At 40.1% G+C, this 19,244-nt stretch overlaps 1 protein-coding gene across 2 annotated transcripts; it reads left to right on the top strand.

Annotated features, from left to right (window-relative positions):
* The first annotated feature begins 694 nt into the window (after positions 1-694).
* On the top strand, positions 695-15,545 carry xkrx (XK related X-linked). Of its 2 annotated transcripts, XM_079438036.1 has the most exons (4): positions 882-1,035; positions 1,104-1,626; positions 12,406-12,671; positions 13,951-15,545. In XM_079438036.1, exons 2-4 carry the CDS (start codon positions 1,274-1,276, stop codon positions 14,751-14,753), a joined length of 1,422 nt encoding a protein of 473 aa, XP_079294162.1. In that variant the 5' UTR covers positions 882-1,035; positions 1,104-1,273; the 3' UTR covers positions 14,754-15,545. The 2 variants fall into 2 exon arrangements, with proteins under 2 accessions (XP_079294163.1, XP_079294162.1); XM_079438037.1 differs by having other exon boundaries at positions 695-1,626.
* The last annotated feature ends 3,699 nt before the right edge of the window (positions 15,546-19,244 follow it).

Raw genomic sequence — 19,244 nt, 5'->3', positions numbered from 1 at the left:
AGAATCAAAAATTTTGACCCATACAATGTATTTTTGGCTATTGCTACAAATATACCCCAGCGACTTAAGACTGGTTTTGTGCTCCAGGGTCACACATGTATAAATTGCAGTGTAGAGCAGTTATTATGACGGGCTAGAATCCACAGCTCAGTACTCAGTACTCAATACTCATGAGTACTTTTAAATAGGCTACTCTTTTACTCTTACTCATGTAGTTTTTTGGACAAGTACTTTTACTCTACTCAAACTACATTTTTTGGAAGGTAATGGTACTTTTACTTGAGTATATATTTTCAGTACTCTTTCCACCACTGATTATTAATTACATATTTTTCCAAGTGTGTTTTATGAGGTTAAAATGAAAATATGGACTTCTAAAGGGAAAATCTTACCCTTCTAAAGAGTAATAATGTGCTTGAAAAAAAATTGTAAACTGTACACTTAATTTACAAAAAAATAAATAAACACCTCTGACTGTGTTGTGGCCACTTAACTAAGCAAGTTAATTTCACATCCAGCACTTATACATATTTATGTATCTATTTATTAAGTACTGAGTAAGAGCTGGCTATATTTGTACTGCTTTCTTCTTTTGTTTTAAGCTCTTTGTCCATAAATCTCTTTCAAATGCTCTCTGCTGTCCTCTGACCTTGCATTTCATGCAAATCAATAGACAACCAAAATTGCTAATATTAAGACCACAAGGATACTGCCATCTTTATAGGAATTAAATTCACGTTTCTTAATTTGCTGCCATCAGTTTGCCCCCTCATTCAAATGATACAGAATATAAAACAGACCTAATGCCTGTAATGCAGTCCAAAGATAGTTCACAAATCTTGAATCAACTTTGGTTAACCAGTACACCCGTTGTGCATTAGGACCCAGGGGATTCCAGCAGGGCAGCCAGCAGCTCAGGCTTTCAGTCACTGCATGTCAGGACACACCTGGTTTGCTTTCTGATCCGTTGAAAGTCTCTGCGAAATGGAGACAGTTTAATTTACCGACGTTGGCGGCATCGTGATGTCTAGATGGGTACGTAACATACTTCAAAACACAGAAGATCACTTCATTCTATATACTTATGTGACTTTCCTTCACAGAACTGCTTATGTGGCAGTGTGCATATGAGCCGAGTTCACATAAATGCACCATGCAGACGGATGATTTGAGATCCGAATCACCGACGATGACTTTTCACAAAAAATGGCATGAACGCTGCGCGGATCGAGCCATATAAAGAGCACGAGAGCACGAGAAGTAACGATAGAGGATGGAAAACAACAAGCCGACCGAGCATGACATCGCGGAGGTGGTGGCGCAGCAGTCCGTCGCGAACCCGAGTGAGAACGGCGTCATGATAGTGATCAACCACGGTAAAGTCCATCCACCCTTCAGCGTGCTGTGGACCACCGTCCTGTACTGCGCGGAGTTCATATGCGCCTCGGTGCTCAGCAGCATGTACCATAAGACCGACGACGTTGTGTGGATGGGGCTGACTATTACATTCATGCTGGTTCCGTCGGTTCTGACCCAGCTCACGCTGACGTTCGTGCACCGGGACTTGGGGAGAGACCGACCCCTTATGCTCTTCATGCATCTGCTTCAGATGGGGCCTATTATAAGGTATGAGATGACACTTGATGATCACATGACCACAATATTGATAAACACATAAGGGCCAACATACTAAAGCATGTTTATCTACATGTGGTGTGAATGTTTATCTTGGTAGGTTATATTTTAAGTCAGTTTCAATCTGGGATACAAAAAGCTATTGAACATTTCCACCGTTATAGCCCAAGAAAAGATAGTCCATTGAACACACATTGACCTTTTTTGGCTGTGTTCTGTGTTCATGCTGTCACACTAAATGAGGTCAGCTGTTACAACAGAAACTGACATTAAATAGCAGTATCAAAGTTTGCAGCAATAGCTAAAATTTAATTAAATGCTTATGAAATACAAAATGTGACCCTGGACCACAAAACCAGTCATAAGGGTCAATTTTTTTAAATTGAGATTTATACAGCTGGATAAATACGATTTCCATTGACGTATGGCTTATTAAGATAGGACAACTTTTGGGCTGAGATACAACTATTTGAACATCTGGAATCTACGGGTGCAAAAAGGTCTAAATATTGAGAAAATCACATTTAAAATTGTCCAAATAAAGTTCTTGGGAATGCATATTACTAATCAAAAATTAAGTTTTGATATATTTTCAGTAGGAAATTAACAAAATATCTTCATACGACATTATCTTTACTTAATATCCTTATGATTTTTGGCATAAAAAACTATTTGATAATTTTGACTCATACAATGTATTGTTGGCTATTGCTACAAATATATCGTGCTACATATGACTGTTTTTGTGGTACAGGGCCACAAATAATTAATAAAATTGCTAAAATGTAAACAATAATATATAAGCATATAAAATAATTTTTTGGCCTTTCCATAAGTAATTTTATCGTAATGTACAGGAACTATAGTTTGGACCTGATATGTATATGGTGTCTATATACACTAGCGTTCAAAAGTTTGGGGTCAGTTAGATTTATTTTTAAAGAAATATATTTATTCTGCAAGGATGCATTCATTTGATCAAAAGTGACAGTTAAAACATTTATATTTTGAATTTTCTATTTATCAAGAATCCTGAATAAAATGTATCAGTTTCTAGAAAAATATTAAGCAGCACAACTGTTTTCAACTCTGATTATAATAATAAATGTTTCTTTTGAGGGGTTGTTAAAAAGTCAGCTTTTCCATAAATTACAATGAATAAATTGCATTTTAAAATTTATTTTTTTAAAACCTGAATGGCTGTGTATTTAGATTAGATTCAACTTTATTGTCATTGCACATGCAAGGCACAAGGCAACGAAATGCAGTTAGTATCTAACCAGAAGTGCAATAAGCAGTAAGTGCAGGATATACAGTGTCTATAATATGTTACAAATGTACAATAAATATACAGATGAGGCAGTACTATGTACATGATTTACAGATTGATAAATACTATCAGCATGATATACAGATGGGTGCACTATGAACATACTTTACAGATGGATATGTAATAAGAGTATGTACACTATATGCAGAAACTATGAACATATAAACATCATTTACAAATGAATAGTATAGTGATAATCACTAGTGCAATGGACATTAAAAAGTGCATAGAAAAATATTCCAGTGGGCAAATGGATCATTTGTGATGACTTTTTTGTGTGTGTGTGTGTGTGTGGGGGGGGGGTTGTCAACGGGCAGAATTCAGTAAGGAGACAGCTGTACACCATTCAAAAAAAGGGCAAACTAATAACATATATAAATTGTGCCTATGTATGTTTTTCTTGACAGTTTTATTTAGTGTATTTTAAATAATTTTTTAATGAATGAGGTAATTCAACAGTAAAAAACAAAGCAGCCAAAATGCCCTAGTATAACTGGACCTCTCTCAGTATTGTTTAAAACCAACACCAGGTTTTAGTTTAAGTATGTTGTTGTTGTTTTTTGGTTAGTACTAAATTTCCACCCATCTGTATTATTTTATAATTTGATAACTTTACTATTATCCTAAAATGTGGAAAAATCACAATATTTAAGTAATGACCAAGAATGAGTTGATGCATTCACACTTTTGACTGGTAAATGGCAGTTTTGAGTGTTCAGTTTTTAACTACTGTGGAGCTTTCCCCCAGAAGTTTCCACTTCCGAAATGCCAGACAAGCGTAGTAATAGGTCATCACAAAACTACAACTGCTGGAACTTTATTTAGACGTACTCCTACAGTATATTATGAAATTACATAAGGTAGTGTTCTTAAGAATGTTCAGAGTTCAAACCTCTACTGAAAATGTTGGGTGTATCCCAAAAAAGATTTTAGATACAGTACTCCCCTTGCTTCTGGCATCCATGTTTCAAATTTCAAAATGTGTTCAGTCTTGTTGAGCAAACAATGACATGTTTTCCAGGTTATTAAGGTGGAGTCTGGGTAGTTTAGGAGATATGTAAATGTAAAATCGCAGCAGGATTCAATCTTATTGAAATCTAAGGGTGTGTGTCACCACACATAAACAAAACGACCATAATGTCCCTGTCTACCGTCAGTTATTGTACTCTGTTAATACTGTTATCTAGGAATGTGTGGCAGGTCACAGAAAGACATATACTATCTAGTGTCGTGGTCATACAGTATTTAAATATCTTTAAAGCTGTTGATTGTACAGCAGAAATCAATGTCAATCTTACGACTAATGTAAACAACAGATTTATATTCTCAGCAGTGTACAGCTCTTGCTTTTTTGTAATTAAAAATTATATTTACAATCATCTTATGCCAAAGTGCTAAGCTGTTTATATTAAAAATGCATTAACTTATAATTTCTTACCAAAGAAATAGCATGTGGTTTGGGATTTAGTCTTCAGATCTGCCAAAGCTTCATATCAACTTGAAATTCAAAGCCAAATTAAAAAAATTTAAGTTTATTTCTATAAAATACTGACCTGTGATTGACTGTGTACACTATAGACGACATGGCACATCCATTTCTCTGCTTACTGTCAAGTCTGAAAAAAATTTTTAAAAAAGGGAGGAATGCATTGTGCAGGTCCAATTTGTGGACTATGTCCTTCGTTGGTATGCTGTGCCGAGGTCAGTAAGCAGTCAGTAGACTGTAAGAAAAGATGAGGGCCTTCCTCACCTCTAAATATATGACACGGTGTCATAAAATCATTCTCTTGAAGAGGAAATGTCTTATCTTACTAAATTTAGATCTTCCTGTTTATACAGCAGTCATCTCATCTCATATTTCTTGAGAGAAGAGCTATTGAAGAATGATTATTTTTAATGTGACTGTGGATTTCTGGCAATGTTTTTTTTTCCTGTTGGTATTTGGCATACAGTTCTTCACGGTTTTGTCACATTTGCTAGGGTTTACCAAGCACAAAAGTTGAGAAAGTAATCCCACTGTATGCTTTGGCTAGAAGCATCTGCCATTGACAAGTATTAAATATCAAGATCAAAATAGCCACCTTCATCATCTCTTTATATAATAACAGGGCCTGTAGTTGCTGTGCAGAAACCAAAGACTGTCTTTAGTAATCATTTTACCAAGCTCTGAATAACAACCTTAGAACAGGCCCTGGTTTCTTTGTGCAGCACAGGCCAAGCGTTCTAATATGGCAGACAGCTCTCACTTTATTAGATTACAAGTGACCCACACTTTGTTGATGCCATAATGTTGTGCATCCTATTAAGCCATAGAAACAAGCCTTAAACAGCTTTTTAATATTTCTCGGTGTTCTGGAAGGATTTTAAAGTAAAAAGCCATTCAAAACACTAGTATATTTTTTTGTTTCTTATACAACTTTACAAGCACACAAAATTGTGTCATGTTAAACGAACACTGACAATCGCACACATTAATGTGTTTGGGCTGTAGACTTAATTTACATGCTTTTGAATAAATATGGCCACTCACGCAGACTGGAACAGCCTCTTCCACATGCTGTACAGCTAAGTGTTAAAATCCTTGCTCAAAACATCCTTCTCGTTTGCTGTGATAAAAAGAGCAGAAGTTATGTTCTTTTAGAGTTAAGGCTTGGGTTGTCAGGTGATCTGGCTTGAGGTGTCAGGTGATCTGTCACCCGATGCTTTACATGCAGCAGTTGAGTAGAAGTGCCTACTGCAAACCACATACATAGAAACATAATAAACTCACACATTCTAATCACACAATTAGTGTGAATTGCCTTGAAATGCATAGTTCACCCACAAAACAAAACTCTGGGATCTTTTATTTTTATCCTCTGTACAATCTTCAAACCTGCACAACATTTTTTCTTCTGTGGAACCCAAAAGATAATGTTGGTAGCCAGTTTCTTTTGTTGTATGGAGAGCCTCTATTAGGTTCCATCACTTTTCATTTTTGGGTGAACTCTCCCTTTTACATTTATTCATTTAGCTGACGCTTTTATCCAAAGCGACTTACAATTGCTATATATGTCAGAGGTCGCACTCCTCTGGAGCAACTAGGGGTTAAGTGTCTTGCTCAGGGACACATTGGTGTCTCACAGTGGATTCGAACCCGGGTCTCTCACACCAAAGGCATGTGTCTTATCCACTGCGCCATCACCACCCCTTTAAGAATAAAGCTGTTATGTTTTGTGATCGTATTTAGTGAGCCACATTCAGTGAATTTATACAAAAACACAAAAGCATTGCGTAAACGGTTGCATAAAATAAAACTAAGATTACAATCAATACAAAGTTCACACAGCCAGCAGGCCAAAAGCTCAATGTGTAAAATCACATGGTACATACATAATACTTCAGAAGTGTATGTTGGATGATTTTTGTCTTTTATGACAGGTCCCACGATGTTCTGGAATGTATCAGAAAGCACAAGAAAAAAAAGCATGCAAAATTATTACAAAAACGTATCTGTAGTAACTAAACCAATGTTTCATAATTAATGATAGAACTTCTAAAATTTACCTGACCTAAATATTTACCAAAATATTAATATGTGAAAATAAATAGTACAACAATAATTAGCACCATAGAATTATCACAGTTGTGCTACTAAATGTTTTTTTAACCATTATGCATTTTTTTTCAAAAGAGCTGCATTTATTTGTGTAATGAGGCCGCTGAGGCTGAGTTAGAATCCATAAGCAGAAGTTTATTAAGCAGACTTTTAACAGGCAGAAACGAGAATTCAGGCAATGGGTCAATACCAGGATAGCAGTCCGATCCGTCGACAAGTACAGGGTTGATCCAATAGACAAAGATGAGTAGGCAAGCATAAGGTCCAAACACAAACATCAGAAGAATCAGGCAGGCACAGCAGAAGGGAGAATCCAGAACAATCGTGGTCAGATAAACAGGCAGAATCATACACAGCAAGGCAAACTAAATACAGGATGAACGCTCGGTAAGGCAGTGTAACTGGCAATACTTCGCATGGTCTAAAAAGGTCAGCATGCTTATAAATGTTCCAAACAGGAAGTGATAAGAGAAGCAGAGGGAGTGGAGCACAGTCAGTATTCAGGTGAGGGCTCCCTCTGCTGGTTTGGCATTACAGAACCCCCTCCTCTAGGAGCGACTCCTGGAGCTCGACGTGGCCGTCCCCGTGGTCGTGGCGCTGGTCGGTCGGGTCTGGCTCGATGGAATTCCTCGATGAGCGATGGATCCAGAATGTCCCGGGCAGATACCCAGGACCTCTCCTCAGGCCCATAGCCCTCCCAGTCCACCAAATATTGGAGTTGACCCCTTCTCCTCCTTGAATCCAGCAACACATTCACCCGATAAGCAGGATTTCCATCAATGTCCAAAGGTGGTGGTGGCTCTTGGATCTCGGTTCCGGGGTCAGCATCCCGGTGGACCGGTTTGAGGAGGGAAACATGGAAAGAAGGAGATATACGATAATTAGCAGGAAGCTCTAGCTGGTAAGTGACCTCATTTATTCTTCGAAGAATTTTGAAAGGGCCAACATACCTTGGGCTGAGCTTCCTGCTGGGTAGCCGAAGCTTAATGTCCCTCGTTGAGAGCCAGACCCGCTGTCCCGGCTGGTAGGAGGGATGTGGGCGACGTCGTTTGTTAGCCTGGAACTCCTGTGTTCTTACGGCTCTCTGAAGACGGACGTGCGCACTGTCCCACACCCCCTCACTACGCCGGATCCAATCATCCACAGCAGGTACCGAAGAAGGTTCGCCAGACCATGGGAACAGTGGGGGTTGAAACCCTAGGACGCATCGGAAGGGGGTTAGGCCTGTAGAGGGATGCGTGATGGAATTCTGGGCGTATTCAGCCCAGGGCAAGAACTCTGACCATCTGTGTTGTTCTCGCATGCAATAGGTTCGTAAATATCTGCCAATCTCTTGGTTGAGGCGTTCAACTTGGCCATTTGACTGAGGGTGATAACCAGATGTTAGACTCACATTAATGTCCAAATGTTTACAGAAGGCTCTCCAGACTTGGGAGGTAAACTGAGTGCCTCGATCACTGACAATATCTTCAGGTAAGCCGTAAACTCTGAAGACCTGATGGAACAAGGCGAGTGCGGTTTCCATAGCTGTGGGTAATCCTTTGAGTGGTGTTAGACGACAGGATTTGGAGAATCGATCTATAACTACAAGTATGGTGGTAAAGCCATCAGATGGGGGAAGATCGGTTACAAAATCGATGGAGAGATGGGACCAGGGACGTTGTGGGATGGGTAATGGATGAAGTAGCCCTGATGGTAGTTCTTTGGGAGTTTTGGATTGTGCACAGACTTGACATGACTTGACATACATGGTAGTGTCCTTGGTCATGGATGGCCACCAGAATGAATTTTGAACTAGGCGGAGGGTGCGAGATATCCCAGGATGACCCGTACTGATGGAGGTGTGGACCCACTGCATAATTCGTTGACGTAGATTGTGTGGTACATATTGTTTGTTTGGTGGGCAGTTATTAGGTGAAGGATCGTGTTGTTGTTCTCGTTGAAGCTCTTCCATAATATCCCAGGTTACGGGAGCAATGATAACAGAAGGAGGAAGAATCGGTTCTGGTGAGACATTTTCATTAGGAGGGTCATAACGCCTGGATAGGGCATCAGCCTTGCTATTTTTACTGCCTGGTCGATAAGTGACTGTAAATTGGAATCGGGTGAAAAACAGGGACCAGCGTGCTTGCCGTGGGTTGAGACGTTTGGCACCTTTTATATACTCAAGATTTTTATGATCAGTAATGACTTGGAACGGGTGGATGGCTCCTTCTAGCCAGTGTCTCCACTCCTCAATAGCGGCTTTCATTGAAAGAAGTTCCTTATTACCCACATCATAATTTCGTTCTGCTGCTGTCAACTTTCTTGAGAAAAATGCACATGGGAACAACTTGCCTGGTTGACCATGACGTTGGGAAAGTACAGCTCCGATTCCACAGTTTGAGGCATCGACTTCAACCACGAATGGTAAATTGGGTTCAGGATGTTTCAGGATTGGTGCTGTGGTGAATTTTCCTTTCAGGGAAGTGAAGGCGGTATCAGCTTCTTCTGTCCATGTAAGTTTTGTAGGTTTACCTTTTAGGAGAGATGTCAGAGGGCTGGAAATCATGCTGTAGTTACGGATGAAACGTCGATAGAAGTTAGCAAAACCTAGAAATCGTTGAAGTTCTTTGACTGTAGTCGGCCGAGGCCATTCAGTGACTGCTTTTACCTTAGTCTCATCCATTTTTACCCCCTCGTGGCTAATATGGTAACCCAAGAATGTTGTTTGTTTGACATGGAATTCGCATTTCTCTGCTTTAACGTATAGTTGATTCTCTAGAAGCCGAGAGAGAACAGTTCTTACATGGTTGATATGTTCTTCTTCTGATTTGGAGTAGATTAGGATGTCATCAATATAGGCTACCACATACTTATTAAGCAGGTCTCGGAATATTTCATTGATGAACGATTGGAAAACAGCTGGTGAGTTCGCAAGCCCATAAGGCATGACCTGATATTCATAGTGCCCCCTGGTGGTAAGAAAGGCTGTTTTCCATTCATCTCCCTCCTTAATTCTGATAAGATTATACGCACTCCTTAAATCAAGCTTGGTGTATATGGTGGCCTCACGAAGTAGTTCTAGGGCTGATGGAACTAAAGGGAGTGGGTAGCGAAACTTGACCGTGACATTGTTGAGTCCTCTGTAATCGATGCAAGGCCTTAGTCCGCCATCCTTCTTCTCAACGAAGAAAAAGCCTGCGGCAGCTGGTGAGGTAGAAGGACGAATGAAACCAGAGTTTAGAGCTTCATCGATGTATTCTTCCATAGCCTGGCTTTCGGTTCTGGACAGGGGATAAATTTTGCTTTTGGGTGGCATGGCATTGGGAAGAAGATCAATGGCACAATCCCCTGGTCGGTGTGGTGGTAGACTAGTGGCTTTGGTTTTACTGAACACTTCAGATAAGTTATGGTAGCAAGAAGGGATGTTTACAGTCTTATTAGTTTCTGGACTTTCGATGCTGGTTGTAAGACAAGGTTGCGGCAGTAAATCAAAACAGTGGTTCATACAAAACGTGGACCATTGAGTGAGCTCACCATGATGCCAGGAAATGTTCGGGTCGTGGATGGATAGCCAGGGGTGACCGAGAATGACTTCATGTTTAGAAGAGTTAACAACATACAGGGTAATGGATTCTTGATGAAACAGTCCAACTTTCAGAGTGAGAGTTTGTGTTCTTTGAGTGATTCCTTCCCCAATAAGTGCTTCGTCGATGGTTCTAATCTTAATTGGGGGGTTGCATGGTTGGGTGGGAAGGCTGTACTTTTCAATGATGTTTTCACTGATTAGATTAAGAGCGGCTCCAGAGTCAATCATCGCTGTTAATTCAAGAGAAATATGTTCAGTCTTAATGGTAACGGGAAGCAAGAATAATTTATTATCGAGCAGAGAAAAATATTCAATATTCACCCTCTGAGCGGTTTGAGACTTGTGTGGGCATCCCATGCTGACGTGGCCTGCCTCCCCACAATAAAAGCACAATCGAAGTTGTCTACGCCTTGTCCTTTCATCTTCAGACAATCTAGAAACACCAATTTGCATGGGCTCACTGTTCGCCTTGGTCTCTGCTGTAGACGAATCCCGGGGTGGAATTATTGAGTCGTGTCGGATGCCTCTGTTGCCTCTTCGTTTGGGTGCTTGTCTCATCAGATTGTCTATTTTAATAGCGAGCGTAACAAAATCTGAAAATGGTAGATCCTCCCCTTTACAAGCTAGCTCTGCCTGCAGATCAATGTTAAGACTTTGCTGGAATATGGCCTTTAAAGAAACATCATTAAAACCGCTTTGGGCAGCGAGTGTTCTAAACTCCACAGCATAGTCCGCGGCAGTACGAGTACCTTGTGAAATGTGTAGGAGTTGAGTTGTTACAGTTTTCCCTCCAGCAGGATACTCAAACACTTCTTGGAGTTGATGAATGAAGTAATCAACAGAGGATCTAAACCGTGAGTCTGTGTCCCAAACAGCGGCTGCCCAGTCGATAGCTTTACCGGTCAACAAAGTCATCAAAAATGCACATTTCTTCTCTTCCGATTCAAACTTATCATCTTGATGATCTAAGTAGATCTTCACTTGACGAATAAAGCCTCTACATTGTTCAGGAGATCCATCAAACTTATCAGGAAGAGCAAAGCTTACCACCTTAGGTGTTGGTGAGGGAAGTGCCCGTATGTAATTCGTCAGGTGCTCGTTGATTGATTGTAGACTAGAGAGCTGTTCCTGATAACCCCTCAGCAACTCATTTTGATAAGCAAACGCTGCTTGTAAGTTTGAAACTTCCGCTGGACTCATAGGAGGCGAAGTATTCTGTAATGAGGCCGCTGAGGCTGAGTTAGAATCCATAAGCAGAAGTTTATTAAGCAGACTTTTAACAGGCAGAAACGAGAATTCAGGCAATGGGTCAATACCAGGATAGCAGTCCGATCCGTCGACAAGTACAGGGTTGATCCAATAGACAAAGATGAGTAGGCAAGCATAAGGTCCAAACACAAACATCAGAAGAATCAGGCAGGCACAGCAGAAGGGAGAATCCAGAACAATCGTGGTCAGATAAACAGGCAGAATCATACACAGCAAGGCAAACTAAATACAGGATGAACGCTCGGTAAGGCAGTGTAACTGGCAATACTTCGCATGGTCTAAAAAGGTCAGCATGCTTATAAATGTTCCAAACAGGAAGTGATAAGAGAAGCAGAGGGAGTAGAGCACAGTCAGTATTCAGGTGAGGGCTCCCTCTGCTGGTTTGGCATTACAATTTGAAGTACAATTCTTTTGTTATATATTATAAATGCTTTACTGTGACATTTGATCATTTAAATGCATCCTTACTGAATAAAAGTAATAATTTCTTTAAAAAAAAAATCTTACTGCAACATTTTTTAACAGTAGTGAATACATAATTGTTTTAATCATATTTGTTTATACACATCATAGTTCTCAGCAGTTTTGTCTTGTTTTCCGTGATGTTCACTCATGTGGTAAAGTCAGTTTGATTGCAATTTAAAGGCAATGCTTTATTCAAATTAAAAGTGAAATGTGCTCATGCAGGACATGCAAACAGCACTGTTGTGAATTTTCCACACAGAATAAGACTACACACTTCTCATATTTCAGCACTGCAAGCTGATAAACTGGTTTGAAATGGGTTGAGCTCTAAGATTTTGCTGCCACCTTGTGGAAACTAAGTGTATGAGTATTGAAAGTCTGTTGTGTTTGCTCAAATTGGTCAATCAAGTTAGAATGAAACGTTTTTATTACTACTTTGGTTTTGTTTAGTTTATAAATCAGTTGCCATGTTCTCAAAATCCATTGTAAACAGTAAAATATTTTTTTAGTATCTCCATGATTCCTTTTTCTTTTCAGGTGCATTGAAGCTCTTGTTGTTTACTGTCAGGCGGGAAAAAAGGAGGAACCATATGCTACCATTTCAAGAAAGATCAAGCTAAAGCATGGCAGAGGTTTAGGCCCAGCCTTCGAATGTGAGATCGGACATTCAGAGCGCAAACTAGCCGTCCACCGTAATGCCTTCAAACGCACAGCTGTCATCCAGGCCTTCCTAGGCTCCACTCCACAGCTCACTCTACAGCTCTATGCCACCATTCAGGAAAAATATGTCCTTCCCACACGGCGTAAGTCTGGATTCTTTACTAGATACCAAATATAATATTGGTAACACTTTACTATAAGATCCCATGAAATAATGGTAGATAACTAATATAAAAGGAGTAGTTTACCTTAAAATTAAAATGACATGAAAACGTACTTACCCTCAGGCCATCCAAGGTGTAAATGAGTTTTTATTGTTTTTTTTTTTTGTTTTTGTTCATCGGAACAGATTTCACATAATTTTACATCAGATTTCAGCTAATTTACACCTTGGATAGCCTGAAAGTGAGTACATTTTCAGCCAATTTACATTTTTGGGTGAACTATTGCTCTTAACAAACCGTGAGCATTACATTTGTTACAATGTTTATTATTCTTGTTAATATTGTTAGCTGAGGTCCATTATATAATATTTCCAGATACAACATTTGATTTTAATAATGTATTGGTAAATGCTTAAATGAACTATCTAGGATTAATAAATGCTTTAGATGTATTTTTTTCTTGTTACACATTAGGGTTGTGAAGGTGAGAGAATTTTTTCCACCGGGGCGGGGTTTTATTTTTTTTATTTATTTTTTTTGCTTTTAAAAAGCTTTTGAATGCACCTTGCGAATTAGTGGCAATTCAGCGTCAATTACAAAATACAACATCCAACTCCCTTAGCCTATATATATTGGTGCTGTCAAATAATTAATTGTGATTAATCGCATCCAAAATAAAGTTTGTTTTTTCACATATGTGTGTGTGTGTGTGTGTGTGTGTGAACTGTAAATTTATTATGCATTTATAAATACACACAAATCCATGTATATATTTCAGAAAAAATATGTTGGATTTATACATAACATATTTATATATCATATAAACACAGTACACACGCATATATTATGCAAACAAAAACCTTTATTTTGGATGCGATTTAATCATTTTACAGCACTAATTTATATATATGTGTGTATATAACAATGGTAGGGGCCAGTGCCATGGTGGGCAAGTGATGTAACCGGTGTTGCAGCTTAACACTGACTATTGCAGCAAGTCTGTTACACATTACATGAACTTACTACAGAAATAGCAGTAAATGTTTAGTAATTATATAATGTCACTAATCCTAAATGTTTATTCATATTACTTAGACCTCACTCTTATAAGAAGGGCACCTAAAAATTAAATTTGACCATATTTTTCATTGTTCGTTTATGTTTCCTAATGAAGTTAACAAATGGAACCTCATTGTAAAGTGTTACATTTTTATTTTCTATATTTTTACACTAATGCTCATCCTATTTGTGTTTACAGTTGCCCTGATGATCATTTCCATGATATCGATCATATACGGAGCTTTAGTTTGCAGTGTTCTGGCCATACAGATCAAGTACGATGACTACAAATTGCGAATGAAGCCTATTGCCTGCCTGTGCATGATCCTCTGGCGAGGGTTAGAGATCGCTACACGGATCACCACCTTGGTGCTCTTCAGCACAGCACTCACGGTCTGGGTGGTCCTGGTGGGCCTGACCAACTTGTTCATCTTCTTCTTCCAGCCATGGGTTGAGTTCTGGGCCAGGAAGGCATCACTGCCTGAGAACATAGAGAAGAACTTCAGTAAACTTGGCACCATCGTGGTGCTCTGCATGGTCACATTTCTCTATGCCTCCATCAATATTTTCTGCTGGTCCGCCGTGCAGCTGGACCTGGCCGACCACGACCTGGTGGAGAAACAGCCTCGCTGGAGAAGCTTGGCCGTCTACTACACCCTGCGCTTCATGGAGAATGTGACCCTCATGATATTGTGGTACTACTTCAAGTCAGACTTCTATGAATACATATGCACACCGCTGCTGGTGGTGCAACTTCTCGTGTGCTACGGCCTGGCTGTAATCTTCATGCTGATCTTCCATCAGTTCTACCATCCGTGCCGCAGACTTTTTCACTACAACGTCGAGGACTGTCTGCGTTGCTCTTGCTGCTGGAAGAAAAAGCAGTCACAGCCACCTGAAAACCATGCTCATGGTCCTCAAGAACATGCACCTCCTGATCTCACGAACCACTTGACAGTTCGAGAAACTGATATTGTGGATGATATCATGGAGGCAGCATGAAAAGCATCTGCTGTTATGTTAATGTAGCGCTGTTTGGGGCCATGTGAGGCGTATTTGCACATATCCTGACTCAGGAGTATTACATTGAGATGATGAACTATGCTATAGCTACTGTAATTAGTGAAGGAACGAATGATTTTATATGGTCTTAAAAGTTTAATGAAATTTGTGTTTTATGCCATTTGGAGCTGTTCTTCAAAAAGGTGGTGTAGAGCTTGATAACCTCATTATCTTGGTGTGGAGAGGGTAGCTCATCATTTATTAATTGTAGAGCGCTGACCTATTTCTTTTTGTTGGCCATTGAAGACCAAAGAATGCCCTCTTTTGAGTTATGCTGTGATGATTCACAAAGGCAGCTTTCAGTAGAGAGCTGCATGGCCAGTCTGTGGGCCAGGTGTGTGGGAATCCTGCCAATTTTGGAGGAATGAAACTGGTAAAGATTTGGCACCTGTTGCACTAACATTTTCCAGGGAACCGTGACTCAACAAGCCAAAGGGCCTTCTGAGCTTTTCTTAAGTTTGCTTCAACAGCCCTGTGCTTTTTTTAAACATTTAGATTTGGAGAGCCTTCTTTAATGTTGGAAGTTGAACTCGCATTTGCCTTAATATTGCGTGAGTGTAATTTTGTGCCTGAATAGACTAATGTTCTTAATTTTTCACTGCAAAAAGAGATCTGTTTGCTTATTTTGTATGGAAATAGTTTTGCGTGTGTGATTTTTGCCTGAGTTATGTGCCTCTTTACTACTGAGTTAGATAATGATAATGATATATGAATAAAGATGCATTAAATATCTGAATTGTGCATGATGATCGTGATTCTGAACTAAAGCAGTGGTTCTCAACTGGCTTGGCCTTGGGACCCACGTTTTCCCATGGTCATCAAGCCACGACCCACTTTTATGCTTGGAGTAACGGAATACATGTAACGGCGTTACGTAATCAGGATACAAAAATCTAGCAACTGTAATCCGTTACAGTTACATCATAAGTAGGGCTGGGTATCGAGTTCGATACTTTTTAGGAACCGACCGAATTGCCTCGATACCACCGAGTATCGAAAAACGTCTTGCCGTTCGGTACCAAATTTCGATATAAGGGGTTAATCTCATCACCGTCAGTGAGCCAATAATCCTGCAGCACTAGGTGTGTTTGACTAGAAACGGCGACGTGCAGATTGATCAGTGTTTGACATCCGCGCGAGAGCGTTTCTAAAGCGCACGGAGCAGTCAGCTCTTTAAATCGCGCGGTTTGTTTATTATACACAGACTGAAGCGCGCGCGACGCTTGCGGTGATTTCAGCGTCTGCCGCCTCATTACATGAGGACATAAACACATGAACAACATCTCCAGAACTGCTGTGAGAGTCACTTCATGAGCATTTTACCGTTTGATTCGAGTAAAACTAACGTCATATCATATACACACAGAACTGTAAAGGTATTCCAGGCAACCCGTCAAAATAAAAGTTCGGTTTCACTTGGAAGACTGCGGCAGAAATATATTAAAATTGTTCAGCAGACAGTACATACTGCTACTACTAGGCTACTATTAACATTATTAAAACTTTATTTTTTTTTTAGTAATGAAAACACAACCGTTATTCCATGTTTTAATTTTAATAGTAACCCCCTTTGTTTGCCAAAATAAATAAACTTTGATTTTCAATAATTTAAAGATAAGTTAAATTAATGTTTTATGTCTTCATTTGAAAACCAGATACAGAACACAGAATTTCTGAGGAAAGATAAAACATTTCATAAGGCTATTTTAAGAATAAATTTAAATAAACTAAGTTGTTTTTATGCATTCAAATAATTAGACATACTACACCAGAATTTAATAACAATAAAACATATGGTGAAAGAAAATAAAACACCCACTTATGAAAGTGGATGAAGATTTTAAATTTCTTTAACAACCTAGAAATGATGATTCTGTCTGAGCTATGCGTTTTAAAATGAACACGCACTAATGTAAACGTAGCCTAACAGATGTGTAAACTGAAAACAATTTGAACTTTATTAAAATTATTTATTTATTGTGTTGGATATATTTTGTTAATTTGTTCAGGGGCTCATGAGGCTTTGAGTCTGTATAAATATCAACAAGCTAAAACAAAATAGTTTTTAGAGATAATGTAATCTTATTAAAACTGATTTCATAATACTGGTATCGAAAAAAGTATCGTTCAGGAACCGGTATCGAACTCAAGGTATCGGTATCGATATCGAAAATTTTTGAACGATACCCAACCCTAATCATAAGTATTCAGATTACAGTTACATTTTGTAAAAAGTGAGAATACTTTAAGGATTACTTTTGTTTAATTGAAAATTAAATGAGTTTTTTTGACATAACGATATATTTAGCGCTGCTTCATCATTGTTCCTGGTTCTGTTGACACTCATGTACTGACGCATGTGAGCCACCGTGCGCAAATTACACCCGTCTACAATTATTCTCTTCAAACGCGGGATGAGACACTGCTGCAGTTAATTACTATGCTTCCTGCTGGGAAAAACGTTTTCATGTCTGGAAATTTCACAGTTATTTTGTCTTCAAAAAGGATAAAGTAGTTGTACAGCGTACGCTATGCATGAAGACTCTTGCTTTAACAAAGGCTACTCAACCAACTTGAACGTTTGTAGGTACGACTAGCATGGAAATCATCATGTTAGCTAAAATTTTGTGTTTATTAGTGATTTAAAATTCCATGGTGTGCATGATAATAATACAAATTAAACCGTAAAACTAAGAGAGAGAGCAAGCGCAAATGCTGGCAGTGGCAGGTCGTAGCGCCACTTCCGGTGGCATCGCCAAATCCTTGAGACCAGTCCTTGCACGTGTCCCAAAACGTGATCAAACCGGAACCACCTCGCACATGCGATCCACAAATGTCCTTAAAGACGATCCCTCGCCAATTTCCGAAGAATGGCGCACAACCCAGAGCACTAGTTTGCGTTAGTTGCTCTGCTCCCACTGAAATATACACACATCTGTTACGTGCTGGAGAGCCGCAAAGCAAATATCGCAAGCACAGTTTCTTAAAGGACCCGCCGCCCATTTATATTTAACGTAAAGTTTTATTAGTTTTCTCCACTTGGCTACAACTATATAAGCTGTTTATTAGTACTCATAAAGTACATCTTTACACAAATCTTCAACAGATCTCTGGAGCTGTGTGAAGTTCCCTGCTGCTTCAAACGCTCCACCATCATTCCCGTCCCCAAAAAGCCCAAAATCACTGGACTTAATGACTACAGACCTGTCGCACTCACGTCTGTGGTCATGAAGTCACTTGAGAGACTGGTCCTGGCCTACCTGAAGGACATCACTAGACCCTTGCTGGATCCTCTTCAGTTTGCCTATAGAGCAAACAGGTCTGTGGATGACGCTGTCAATATGGGACTGCATTACATCCTGCAACACCTCGACAAACCTGGGAATTATGCAAGGATCTTATTTGTGGACTTCAGCTCGGCCTTCAATACCATCATACCTGACCTTCTCTCAGACAAACTGAGACAGCTCTCTGTGCCCTCCTCCATCTGTCAGTGGATCACCAGCTTCCTGACAGACAGGCAGCAGCTAGTGAGGCTGGGCAAACTCACATCCAGGACTCTCACCATCAGCACTGGCGCCCCTCAGGGTTGCGTTCTCTCCCCACTGCTCTTCTCTCTCTACACGAATGACTGCACATCAAAGGACCCCTCTGTCAAGCTCCTGAAGTTTGCGGACGACACTACAGTCATAGGCCTCATCAAGGACGGTGACGAGTCTGCTTACAGACAGGAAGTTGAGCAGCTGGCTGTCTGGTGCAGTCTTAACAACCTGGAGCTGAACACGCTCAAAACTGTGGAGATGATAGTGGACTTCAGGAGAAACCCCCCTGCTCTCTCCCCACTCACCGTCATGAACAGCACTGTGACTTCAGTAGAGTCATTCAGATTCCTGGGCACCACCATCTCTCAGGACCTGAAGTGGGACAATCACATTGACTCTATTGCGAAAAAGGCCCAGCAGAGGCTGTATTTCCTCCGCCAGCTAAGGAAGTTCAACCTGCCTCAGGAGCTGCTGAAACAGTTCTACTCTGCAATCATCGAGTCTGTCCTATGTTCTTCTATAACTGTTTGGTTTGGTTCAGCTACCAAAACAGACATCAGAAGACTACAACGGACAGTTAGGACTGCTGAGAGAATTATCGGTGCCCCTCTGCCCAGCCTCCAAGAACTTTACACCTCCAGAGTGAGGAAAAGGGCTAAGAAAGTCACTCTGGACCCCTCACACCCAGCTCACTCTCTCTTTGTACTGTTGCCCTCTGGCCGGCGCTACAGATCACTGAGCACCAGAACAGCCAGACACAAGAACAGTTTTTTCCCCCAGGCCGTATCCCACCTGAACAACACATAACACACCCCGGTACTGTACATCTGTAAATAACCCATCAAACCTTCATCTGTACATAGGACACATGCACATTCACAGTTCTGTC

This window comes from Barbus barbus (genome assembly GCF_936440315.1).
Source record: "Barbus barbus genome assembly, chromosome: 17".
Lineage (NCBI taxonomy): Eukaryota > Metazoa > Chordata > Actinopteri > Cypriniformes > Cyprinidae > Barbus > Barbus barbus.
Note: the sequence above shows the minus strand (reverse complement) of the source record. Positions and strands in the feature narration are given on the sequence as shown.